The sequence below is a fragment of the Caretta caretta genome, chromosome 5 (genome assembly GCF_965140235.1).
Source record: "Caretta caretta isolate rCarCar2 chromosome 5, rCarCar1.hap1, whole genome shotgun sequence".
Taxonomy (NCBI): domain Eukaryota; kingdom Metazoa; phylum Chordata; order Testudines; family Cheloniidae; genus Caretta; species Caretta caretta.
In genome coordinates this window covers 126,862,929-126,876,266 of record NC_134210.1, presented here as the reverse complement: position 1 = coordinate 126,876,266, position 13,338 = coordinate 126,862,929, and the positions used below count along the sequence as shown (strand labels likewise).

The 13,338-nt window shown below is 44.8% G+C and overlaps 1 protein-coding gene across 3 annotated transcripts in view; it reads right to left on the bottom strand.

The window, feature by feature from the left end:
- The window catches only part of PAX5 (paired box 5), a 235,731-nt gene that overhangs the window by 59,311 nt on the left and 163,082 nt on the right, over positions 1 to 13,338 (bottom strand). For all 3 annotated transcript variants that reach the window (XM_075128881.1, XM_048850890.2, XM_048850891.2), the window contains one exon: positions 12,915 to 13,016. In XM_075128881.1, coding sequence (XP_074984982.1) covers positions 12,915 to 13,016 — 102 coding nt within the window. The remainder of the gene's footprint in view (positions 1 to 12,914; positions 13,017 to 13,338) is intronic.

Genomic DNA, 13,338 nt, shown 5'->3' with positions numbered 1-13,338 from the left:
AGTGTGAGGCTCTGCCCCAAGGTCCGATTGGCAGAGTCCCAGAGCGGCTGATAGGCCTGCTGGCCCTACTTCAACCAGTAGCAGGAATAGGAAGGTGTCCAAACAACAGGGCTCCACCCTGCTCTAGACTGTGTGCCTTCTGCTTCCTGCTCCCCCAGCTTGATCTCCTGGCATTCTGTCCCAGCTTGACTCCTGACATCTGACTTGTGGTTCAGACCTCCTGTCCGTCTCCAGCCTCTGACCTCCTAGTATCCTGACCCGGCCTGAGCTCGGGTTCACAACTCAAGGTGCTGATCTGCAGTTTGTCTCCTACTTCCAAGCTCCCAGTATCCCAGCCTAGCCGATTCTTGACTCCTGTCTCATGGCTGAGGATTCTGGCTCCAACTACAAGGTCTAGCTGCCACATCCCAGCCATGGCAGCTTGTTCAGACACAATAACCCTACAGGACCCAGCCTAGTGCAACAAAAATGGACCAAACAGCACAACCACAAACACCCAGAAGCATCAGACTTGCCCACAACGATAACTGACTGCGAGAATGAAGGGAGGAGAAGAGAGATTTCCTGCAACCCACTTCCTGCATACCATGACCTCAGCTTCTGTATCACCCACTGAAACTATGCAAAAAGATCTGGCTCACAACTCACACTTGATGAAAAAGAACAGTGCCAACAGCACCACCTGTCCTTCTACTGCCGTGGACCTGGACATGCCATCTCAGCTTACCCAGTGCGAATACCAAGGAGCTCAGAGAAACAGTCCAGCCCAGGCACATCAGGTGAAACCAGCCTGGGCCTAGAGGGAAGAGAACTTCCCTGTACCTTAATCCTCACTAAGACGTACCCTGAGCCCCATCCAGGCACTTCTCATTCACAGGTGCCTATCCAGCTACGCAGTCCAGGATTCCGACATGGCCAGTGCCACATGCTTCAGAGGGAATGAACAGAACCAGGGCAATTATAAAGTGATCCATCCTATTGTCCAGCCCCAGCTTCTGGCAGTTGGAACTTTAGGGACAGCCGGTACATTGGGTTGCATTCCTGACCATTTTCACTAACAGCCACTGATGGACCTATCCTCTATTGACTTAACTAATTCTTTTTTGAACCCCGTTATAGTCTTGGTCTTCACAACATCCCCTGGTGATGAGTTCCACAGGTTGACTGTACATTGTGTGAAGAAGTACTTCCTTTTGCTTTAAACCTTCTTCCTTTTAATTTCATTGAGTGACCCCTGGTTCTTGTGTTATGAGGAGGAGTAAATAACTCTTCCTTATTCTCTTTCTCCACACCATTCATGATTTTATAGACCTCTATCATATCTCTCCCCCCCCCCTTAGACACGTATTTTCTACACTGAAAAGTTCCAGTCTTTTTAATCTCTCCTCATATGGAAGCTGTTCCATACCCCTAATCATTTTTGTTGCCTTTTTTCTGCACCTTTTCCAATTCCAGTATCTTTTTTGAGATGGGATGACCAGATCTGCATGCAGTATTCAAGATGTGGGCATACCAGGGATTTACAGAGTGGCATTGTAATATTTTTTGTCTTATTATCTATCCCTTTCCTAATGGTTCCTAATATACTGTTTGCTTTTTTGACTGCTGCTGCACATTGAGCCTATATTTTCAAAGCACTATCCATGATGACTCCAAGATCTCTTTCTTGAGAGGTAACAGTAAATTTAGACCCGATCATTTCATATATATAGTTGGGATTATATATTTTTTTAAAATTTGGACTCTGCATTTAGTTTGAGCCTCTATTATGGTGTTTTTAAATGGTTTCCATTCAGTTCACTTTTCTGACTGATTCTTTTAATTTCCATTTAACTAGCTCTCTCATTTTTGTGTAGTTTCCCCTTCTGAAGTTAAATGATACTGGTATGTGTGTCTGTATTTCCCCCACCCACAAGGATAATTACATTATGGTCACTCAGGGAAGCTCACTGCTGCTGAGTGAAATTACAAGACTGTGGACATGGAGCTTCTGGCAATTAAGACTGCCTTCAAAGAGTGGTGACTCTATTTGGAAGGGGCCTGCCATCTGGCAATGAACTCTTGTCTTGAAGAAATGTCTCTGATCCATGAAACCCCAGTCCAGGACCAGCTCACATTTTCAAGTCCCATACTTAATCTGACTTACCACCAGGACCTACTTGCACTCATCCATTCTGCTTCTGTCTCAGGAATTCTGCCCAATGAGTTGGCCATTATCAACCAACAACCACATGACACCTGGGAGGGGTCCTGTGAGAGTGGTGGTTCTACAACTGTGCCATGACTCCACCGTGGCAGGACACTTAGGGCAATATAAAATCCAAAGATTAATGTCCCATTTCTTCTGGTGGGCCTGAGTGCACCCCACGACAGAGACCTCTGTAGTCTCTTGCAAGATGTGCACCCACTCTAAGATCCCATGCCAGAGACCCTGTGGTCATCTCCATCCTCTGGACACACCACCTCAGCCCTGGGAGGACTTTTCCTGCACTTTGTGGTGGAACTACTAGAATCCAGTAGTTTCACGACTATCCTGATGGAGGTAGATCAGTTTTCTTAGATGGCTCACTTGGTTCTCTATGTGGGTTAAACCTCCATGGAGGAAGCCACCAAGCTCTGGATAAACAATATAGTCCATCTTCAGGGCTTCCTGGATCACATCACCTCTGACTGGAGGCCTCAGTTTACTGCCCACTTCTGGCACGAGACCCTACCTTTATTAGGAGTCCACCTGTATTCTGCCTACCATCCTCAGCCAAATGGAAAGAATCAACCAGCTCTTCAAACAATACTTATGATGCTACACCAACCATCACCACGATGACTGGCCTTCACTGTTACCATATGCAGAGTTCTCATACAATTATGCAGACCACACATCCACAGGCCACAGTCCCTTCTTTATCAACTATGGGTACCACCTCCAGTTTCACCCACAACTACATACATTCTCCCCAACACATCTACCTCAGACCTAGTACAAGACATCCATCACATCCAAGAGGAGGTGAAGTAACACCTTGAAAAGGCAAAGGAGGACTACGAAAGGCGCACAGACAAATGTGGACAACAGGGCCCTGTCTATGCTGCAGGACAAAAGGTGTGGCGGCTTTCAACTGAACACCTCCACACGGACAGACCCTCTTCGAAACTTGACTCTCGGTTCCTTGGCCCATACCAGATCCAGTGACAAATCAACCCAATCACCCTCAAGCTCTAGCTGCCTTGATCCCTTAGAGTCCACCCCGAATTCCAAGTCTCACTTCTAAAACCATACACTGAGAACACATTTCCCTGCAGAGCACAATCACCACCTCCACCAGTGCAAGGACAGGGGCAGGAGGAATACATTGTACTCAAAGTCCTTGACTAAGAACCCTCAGGCCAAATTACGGTACCTGGTTGATTGCGCCATAATTTTTCCAATCAATCAGGTACCAGGTAAAACAGGAAATTGGGCCATAGTACTTTCTCTGTGCTGCAATTTTTGGCTCTTTCCCTTTTCCAAAGACCTTGTCCTGCTTCCCACCTGTGGTCCCATTTAGGAGCGTCCACTGGAGTCAATAGGAAGAATCCTATTGCCTTTGACACAAGCTGAATCAGGGCCAATGTCAATAGTACTTCTTGCATGAGTAAGAGACAGGATTTGGCTCCAGTTTTGTTTTGTTCTCTCATGGTTTCTGTTGAGTGGACAAGCAGATCTGTGTGTTATTGGGGACTGTGGTTTCAATGGCTGGGGGCGTGGGTAAGGGAACCAATAAAACTGAGGAAGTGCTTGAGGACTTATTCCAAGAGATAGGGAAGTTTAGCCCTTAAAAGAATGAGTCCCCGATACCACAATCTCTCTCCAGACACATTTCACAGAATCTGTAACTTTAACGGTGTAATTCACAAATCAAAATTTACTTTGTTCAGGTCACAAGAATTTCAGATGAGTCATACCTGTAAATTGCTGTTTGACTGCAGTGTACTCAAGTTTAACAATGTGGAAATGTAATCAAAACTTCTGGGCCCAATCCAAGACACCGCCCTCAGTCAGGGCCTGATCGAAAGCCCAATGAAGTCAATTGAAAGACTCCCACTGATTGCAATGCTCTTGAATCAGACTCTGCTCTCATTGACAAGAATGGGGTTTCTGGGCAAAAGAGGTTTGCGGATTGGACCACACATAATACAATAAATAATAACAGTAATAACTAATAATGCTTAACACTTATCTTCATCTATACATCACTATATGCTATACAAGAGCACATGAGCGTCATTATCCCTCTCTTAAGGAAGGGAACACTGAGATGCAGCAAGAGGAAGTCATAGATCAAGCTCACTCAGGTAGCCAGTGGAAAAGGTGGGAAGAGAATCCAGAGTTCCTGACTCCCAGTCCAGTGCCCTATTCACTGGGCCACACTGCCACATACAACTAGTGGGATATATGCAAATATGTTTCACTCATAGTATCCCTGATTCAGCAAAGCACCTAAACACGTCCTTAAATGCCTTGATAAATAGCATTGGGACCTATGCACATGCTTAAAGTTAAAGGCCAGTAAGAATAAGGACCAGTAAAAGTAAGAAGAAGAAAAAAAACACATACTGGAAGCAATATTCTTACTTGCCATGTGTAATGTTGTGTCCTATTATGTTGGGCTAAATTCTCCTTTCGTTTACACTGGTGCAACTTCATTGGTGGCAATAGAGTATCATGGGCGTAAATAACAGTAAAATTTAGCCCTACAAGTTTACAATCTGTTGTAAATAATGGTGCCGAGCATAAGATTCTGTGTATTTTCAGTTGATATTTCCAAAGCCAGCTAGAGGATCTAGATGCTAACTTTCCATTAAAATGAATGGAAAATAAATGTCTAAACCCCATAGGTTGCTCTGAAAATTTCAACCATTATATTGTATGATATTGGCAAATGATGCACACATGTAAATCCCCACCTTTTTGGAGCATGCTTCCCTAGGAGATCCAAGAATTCTGCACATCTAGACATGATGTTATCACAGAAATATGCAATTGGTTTGCTGGCACTGCAGTGCCACTTGGAAGTGCTACTTTTCACAGGCAATTTTCCCATGCATGGCAGTCAGTACGATAAGACAACAGGGACTGCTAAGATCCTGATGATCCTGGGATCCCAAAACATTACCAGGCTCTCGTTTTACAAGGCTATCATTTTTAAAGCACAGTACAGAACTCGATTTTTCTGGAGAAAGTTTTTCAATTAATGAGTTAGCTGGTTTAAGTGAGCTGGTTGCAAGCCCCGTCAGGGGGGATAATTCTCTTTGTTGATGTATGCCATCGTCCCTTCCAGCAGAGCTGACAGGCCACAGAGGAGAGTACACCCTGAATTCCTGAAAGGTGCAGCATGTCCCTGCTGTACCTAGGGGCTGGGGAACTGCAGTCGAAAGTCTTGTGCCTAGAGCTCAGAGAGAACTGTGTTTTACATTTAGTGGGAAAAGCCCCAGTATTGATTTTCCCCCCTTTTCCAGAAATGGAACGAAACCACAACAAACTTGAAAGTTTGCCATGAAACAAAATTCTGGAAAAAAAAATTCATCTCAATCTCAATCTTTCTTCCAATTTTGACCTTTAATGAATTTTAAGTTCAAAATCACTTCTGTTCCAAAAATACCAAACCAGGCCATTTGGAAATGATCTCAATGCCTTGTTTTGGTTATTTTTAAAATGAAATTTCAGCGAAAACAACACATTTTGAAAATAGGTGCCTACATCAAAGGAAAAGGGCATTTTCATCAAAAACCTCTTTGGATGGAAGGTTTCCTACCAGCAGTGTATGTCCCACAGCAGCAGCAACCCCCACTAATGTTGGCCCCTGCCTTAAAGCTGCAGTAGAACCATGGTTAGCTATAGTATTAATTATGAAGCTCACCTCTCTCTTGTCCAGAAAGCCCCCTCTTAGACCCAGATCCTCAAAAGTATTTAAGTGCTAACTCCGACTGAAGTCTATGGGAGTTAGGCACAGAAATGCATTTGAGGATTTGGGCCTTGGTTAACTCTTGATGATCCTATCAATCCATCAGGAACCAGAAAACTCCTCCTAATTCCTTAGCGGTAGGATTCACAATTTGATCTAATGGTTTACCGGGTTTCAAACCTCCAACTAAATCAGTAGGAGCCAGATAATTAATCAGGATATTTTACAGTTACCCAAAAGTCCTTCACTCAGAGGCAGTCAGTGCCTGTATTTTTAAACCCCGGATACTTCATGTGGTACCCCACCATAATACAGTGAAGCAAGAGACACCCAATTTATAAACTGACCAAAAAGCAAGAGAGGCGCTAATCCAGGAGATTCCATCTCTCCTGTGCAACCAGGAAGTTCATTCAAAACTGCTTCCCCCAACACTTGCTTAGAGCTTGTCTCACAAGGACACTCAGGAAAGTTAATCTGAATTAATTTTTAAAGTGGATTGTTTAAACCGCACTAAATCCCTGTGTGGATGCTCTTATTCAGAAAGTGGTCTTCAATTTTAATTCAGTTTAGTTTAATTCACTCTGGAAGTAAATTAAACTAAACTGAATAACAGTCATATTAATTCAGAATAAGAGACCCCACACAGTAGTTTAATGCAGTTTAACTGATCCACTTTAAATTTACACCTTTAGTTAATTCAGATTAGTTTCCACACAAACCCTTACACTTAATCCTTTGGAGCCTGGTGCACTGTGCCAGGGTAAAGGGAGAATACGTGGCCTCTGGGAGCAGCAGCCACTTCAGGAAGCCTGGGTAGAGCTAGTCCCAATGTGTCCTGTCTCAGCTCTGCCAGAAACCTGCGTGGGAGACTTGCCCTTCCTCCAGGTCCTCACAAAGGACCAGACTGCCACTGGACTGGATCTGACGCGGCCGCAAAGTGGAAGTGGTAAAAGGACCCGCCCCGCTAGCACTGCTCATTGCAACTGCAGGTCCTGTATGTGGGGGTGAGGGCAGTGACTGTGCCCTGGGGTCACTCACAAGGGCACTGGTACCCCAAGGATGGTGGGAGGGAGGCACAGAGCACAAAGGACCATGGTTGTGCTCCCTCTTCACAGTGGCCCACAGATCACGACAGATGCATCATGCCAAAGGACCAGCTGGGAAGGCATTGTTGTGCACGTCCTGTTAGACAGGGCTCTCCCTGAGTTCCCCCTGGAGGGGGCCAGGGGCTAAAGGCCCCTGTCATAGGGTAGCTGGCCTCTAACATTAAATTGGGCTCAGCTGTCCTGTCCCAATCTGGGTATGCCCTGGTTTGGGGAATGAGGAGGGTGGGTCTGCCCCTGGGAGTTATAAGTGAGAGTTCAGTACCCAGGAGTCCTGCGAGCAAAGAGAGCTCTGAGGGAGAGAAGAGCAGGGTGAGAGCTTCAGGAGGGGTTGCCCCTGAAGGAGGGAGTGGGGAGAGGTCCCTGCTTCAGCCGTGGAGCCAGGGGAGGCTGGTGAAAGCAGAAGGCAATCGGGGGTCACCTATAGTCTTGCCCAGGCCTCAGAGAGCTGAAGGCTGAGAGCAGCAGAGGGAGATGCCAGCTGGCTCTCTAAGGTGGAGGCCCGGAGTGGCTGAGGAATAATGGAGGGGTGAGCCCACCGAGCTGGTCCTGGGCAAGAGCTAGAACCCCACCTGGGAAGGAAACAGGGCGGAGAAACACCCCAGATAGAGGGGTTGGGATGTGGCCTGGCGAGAGACACTAGAGCCATATTTGGTGTTGGACTGTGCTGGGAGGATTCTGGTTTACCGCAATAGGACTTCTGGTAATAACTTAACCCCACAAAACGGGCTATTTATAGACTCCGAAGGCTGCCCTGAGTTTCTTTCAAAAATCAAGAGGGAAACTGAGATGAGGGGCCACTTGCAGGGCAGCCCTGAGGCGGCACCCAGGAGGACGCTGCGCGTTTACAGCCCCTTTGAGAAGAAGGGAGGGTGTGTGACACAGGAACAGCAGTAGCAGGGGGAGGGCAGGAGCTGGCATGGAGCCGGGAGGATGGTGCTGAAGAGGTGGCTGGCAAAAAAGGCCAGGTCAGTGGGGAACACGAGGTTCATTGCCTGCTGAGATGAGCTTTGGCGCGAAGGGCTCTCGTTCAAGATCTGGGAGGGAGGGAGTGGGAGCTGGTGTGGGGATGGGGGAAAGGAGAGAAGAGAGTGAGGAGCTAGGTAAACTCAGCTCTGATCTACCATGTGTCAGGACAGGTATTCTCATCCCTGAGTTGTAAGAGTTAACACTCATTCCCCAGCCCCTCAGACACATGCTCTATGAATCCTTGGCAAATACTGTACAAACACAAATACTGTAGCTGGGGACCGGGTTATTCACAGTCACATAAATGATGTCGATGGCAACAAGCATGCAACAAAACATCATATAGTCTTATCTTGTCTATATTTCTACCCTGTGTCTAAACACTTTACTGACACAATCAGTTAATTATAGCAATGATCCATGGCTCACAATTAAAGCTCTTATCAAATAACCACACTTTGAGCCTATGCTCTGAAAATTATTCCAGGGAAGCAGCAGGTCTAGGAGGGAATCCCAGAGAATTGGTGAAACATACATTCCCCTTGTATACATTTCAGGGCCGCATAATTCAGCCATATCGGAGCACAAACACAGATGTGCATACAGCATTAAACCTGATCCGTCAGCTCCTTCAGAACCAAATTATAAAAGACTGTGTGCATTCAGAAGAAGCCTCTGAAACCAGCCCTTCAAATGACAAGAGACAAGTGAGGACAGAGAAAGTATTTTGGATTCTAGTTAGCAAACCCTCACTTAAATGAGAATGAGAACCTAGAAGAATTGCAGGTGACCTTCAACCTAGCTGGAGCAGAAGGTTGTTAGTAAAAGAACCAGTGAAAGGAACATTGCAGTTACTCAATCTAATGGGTCACACCAGCCTACGTGTAGTTACAAATAAATCTATTATACAGAGAAATTAGCTCAAATGAGTCTAGATCATTGCGTTGCATCTTTCTAAACTCTGCCAAATAATGTGTGATTTGTCTTAGGTATTACCATACCTGCCCATCCCAGGTACCATTACTTAGTAGAAGTATCTGAGCACCCCACAATCTGTAAGGTATTTATGCTCCCTGCACCCCTGCGAGGTAGGGAAGGGCTATTAACCTCATTTTACAGATGGGAAACTGAGACAGAGACTAAGGGCTTGTCTACGCTGTGCCGCAGTGTGGCCTTCGGGGGTGTGCGAATTGCCGAGCACAAAGTGTTAAGTTCTAACTGCCCTGTGGGGATGCTCCTGGCACAAGCTAAAAGGTACTTCATTCACTTTAACATAGTCTTTTTTCAAACAGGACGATGTTAACGCAAACTAAGTACCTTGTAGTTCATGCCAGTAGTGCCTACAGGGGGCAGTTACAGTGCAACACTTTGCTGTGCTCTGCACTTGACCCTCCCCTGGTTGTCCACACTGAAGCACATTGTAAACATAGCAAGGTCTTCAAAGGATTTTGGTACCTGAAGGTGCAGATAGACACCTAAAGGAATTTTCAGACACACTCCAATGGGAGTTAGGAGCCTACGTGCTTAGGCACACTTGATAAACACAACTGAGTGTCTTTTTGTACAGCACCTAGCACAATGGAGTCCTGGACTATGACTTGGGTCCCTGGGCACTATGCTTATACAAATAATAATAATAATTAACAATAATAAGGACTAGTTCAGATAAAATCTTAACAGAGGTTGTATCAGAACCACCCTGAAACATCATCACCTACATTTTCAAAAGTGACTCAATTTTCTACTGTTCAAGTTGGTGCACCTTTAAGGGGATGATTTTCAAAGAGCAGGTGCTCAGCACCTTCTGAAAATCAGGTCTCTTCAAGGCATCTTGTCTCTTCAAGGCATCTTCAGCAGGTCACCCAAAATCCTGAGTCATGTGAAAGGGTAGGCCCCTCATTTGGAAGGATGCAAATTGTTCCAGGATGCAAAGTAGGACGATCTTTTCCTTTCACTTCAGGGAACTAACATCATCTTAGATAATGTGCAGAGTATTTGGGTTTCATAACAGCTGCACAATAGCAAGCTTAACCTTAAAAGCACAGATGTGTTATGGGCATAATTTAACACTTGCTGCTACCAAGAAGCTTCACGCAAACCTTCCCATTTTCAGACTGGTTCAAGTGAAAGACAGCTCTTGCTAACTTGAGATCAGTTTCCTTCACTAGATACCAGGATGCCATGCTTCTGAACATAGGGGGAATAGTGCAAGAACAACCTCTCTCACAGTTTTGCATTACTTCTGCTTCCAGACTTAGAGAGAACTATGAAGTCAGAGTAAATGAAGTTAACTAAACTTTGCCAACTTCCAAAATAAAGCATTGCTTTGTGTTCAGATTTTAATTGAATGATCATGTAGTGGCATGATGAATGTATAAGTAGGGGCATAGCATGTATAAGTAGGGGCATAGCGAGCAGATCGAGGGACGTGATCATTCCCCTCTATTCGACATTGGTGAGGCCTCATCTGGAGTACTGTGTCCAGTTTTGGGCCCCACACTACAAGAAGGATGTGGATAAATTGGAGAGAGTCCAGCGAAGGGCAACAAAAATGATTAGGGGTCTAGAACACATGACTTATGAGAAGAGGCTGAGGGAGCTGGGATTGTTTAGTCTGCAGAAGAGAAGAATGAGGGGGGATTTGATAGCTGCTTTCAACTACCTGAAAGGGGGTTCCAAAGAGGATGGCTCTAGACTGTTCTCAATGGTAGCAGATGACAGAACGAGGAGTAATGGTCTCAAGTTGCAGTGGGGGAGGTTTAGATTGGATATTAGGAAAAACTTTTTCACTAAGAGGGTGGTGAAACACTGGAATGCGTTACCTAGGGAGGTGGTAGAATCTCCTTCCTTAGAGGTTTTTAAGGTCAGGCTTGACAAAGCCCTGGCTGGGATGATTTAACTGGGAATTGGTCCTGCTTCAAGCAGGGGGTTGGACTAGATGACCTTCTGGGGTCCCTTCCAACCCTGATATTCTATGATTCTATGATTCTATGATCAGGGGCAGGTTGTTTTATCCTGACTAGTTCACCCATCTCTGTTCCTAGCTGCTGTTCAGAGATGCTTGTATAACTGCAAAACACATTTAGGGAAATCTTGTTAAGAAAGTATCTTAACACTGATGGGACTTTTTTAGGTTCTTAATATTTAAACTGTAGGAAGTGACTTGCAATCACAGCAAGATTTTGTTGCATTTTCAGGCCAGATTCTCAGCTGGTGCTAATTGCTGAAGCTCCACTGAAATCAGAAGATCAATTTACACCAGTTGAGAATCTGGCCTGAAGTTCTAGGCAAGTTTTTTTATATGATGTAAATCCTTACAGCTATATAAAATAAGCGATTATTACAGCACATTTACTTTTTGAGCTGAAAGTAATGTTTCTGTATCTATGTCAATCTTTATAAAATCCCCCCCATACATTACTTTCAATAGCATTGCAACACTTTTTCTAAATGTTATTACAATGACCTGATTCCTACTTCTAATTCTTAAAACTAATTCACATGAAGAATGAATGCGTTTTTCTTAATTTCTTAAAGATATTACCAGGAGAAAAGTGCAATCAAGATTGATCATATATGCAAACTGTCACATACTCTGAACATAAAGCCAGTGTTACCAACTCTTACGCTGTTTATCGCAAGTTTTATGATATTTTGTTCTTAATCCCTAGCTGCTGGAGTCATGTGATTATGTAATAATCTCAGCTTTCACTTTTTTAAAACAGAGTAAGTTTCTAACCCTCCTGGCCATGGAAAGCTTGGAAATATGATCTGAGTGCACCCTAAAGGCCCAGAAACCAGAAAGCAAGTAAAAAAAACCACCCAACATTATTATTTTTTCAAGTCCCATGATTTTGAATGCTTGGGGTTTGTAATACTATATAACTCTTTTCCTAGTAAGCAGCGGTGGCCTTAACATTGAGATCAAAGGTTGTGAGGGCCAGATCCTCAGCTGCTGTAAATCCACACAGCTCTTTTGAAGTCAACGACTTTCATCATACTTAAATGTCAAACCCAGGAGTTTATACAACATAACACACATCTGTCTGTAGCCTTATCACTATCTGTATGTCTAAAGCACCCACGGTATCACCATAGTGTCTAGGATCATTGATAAATAATTGTGGATCAAAAGTTGCTAATAACGAATAATTCAATTGTATTCATAGGGGACTCATCCTACAAGGTGCCTCTTATAAGATCTGGGCACTTTCAGCTCCCGCTGACTTCCAAAGCGGTTGAGGGCACTCAGGTCCAGTTCCTCAAGGGCATTTAGGTGTCTAACTCTCACTGATTTCAATGGGAGCTAGGCACATAGGTACCTCTGAAGATCTGTGCTGGAGTGCCTTCCAGCAGATGATCAGCAGCTCCCATCACAAGACTGGGGTTATCTCAGAAACATGCAAAAAGGGTTTACCAAAAAAAAGGGAAAAGCCTGTGGAAAATTCAGTGGCACATGAGTTGTTAAGATTTTGGGCTTAGTAAAGTAACCATCTAATCACTTCCAGTCCGACAAACGCTTGCACAGCACAGCTGCCACAAATACGTGTGACGTGCTCAACATTAAAGTGTCAATTACAATTATGCTAATGACGAATGGGGGGAAGTTTGAGGCTGTCCCTACGTGATTGGATCAACACTTATCAAACAGCCATGCAGTGGGGTAAAGGCTTTTCCCTGCATACTGGATGGAAGAATTTGCTTTGGCAGTGGAGAAGTTAGGCTCTCCCTTGTGCCAGAGAGGGGCTGGTTTATTTATTTAGACTCGCTTTGCATCTGCTCTTCTCTTTTCATCACTGTAATTCTGTCTTCTGCTGGCATCAGTGCAGAACAACCAGAAAGCACTTGGCTTTGCTTCTGTAATGCTGCGGGGGGCGAAAGGGGGGGTTGTTAAACTCACCAGGCACCATTCCTGTCAGTGTTGGAGCAGAGTAGCTGCCCTGTCCAGCAGGGGGGACGTGAGGAGGGTATCCTGGGAGGGTTGTGCTTGCCAATTCACGACCTGAAGAATCAAACCAACAAATCACCATGTGAGCATTCACAACAACTAGACATGTTTTTACATTTCCCTGAACACCCAGAACACAGGCCAGGCATTTGTCATAACTGTACTGTGAATACCAAAGTGGGATTTTTAGCTTGGCAGGGAGAGAAGAGACAATTTCTTTATAAGCTGCCATAAAGCTCTGATAAAGTGAGCGACAGAGAGAGAAGGCGCACACGGCTCGGCACTGAGGCAGGCAAACCAGCTTGAACTTTGCTGGTCCTTCCTTATTCCCAAGTTTCTCTGAAGCTCAGATTTGTCAAAATAAACTTATAGCATT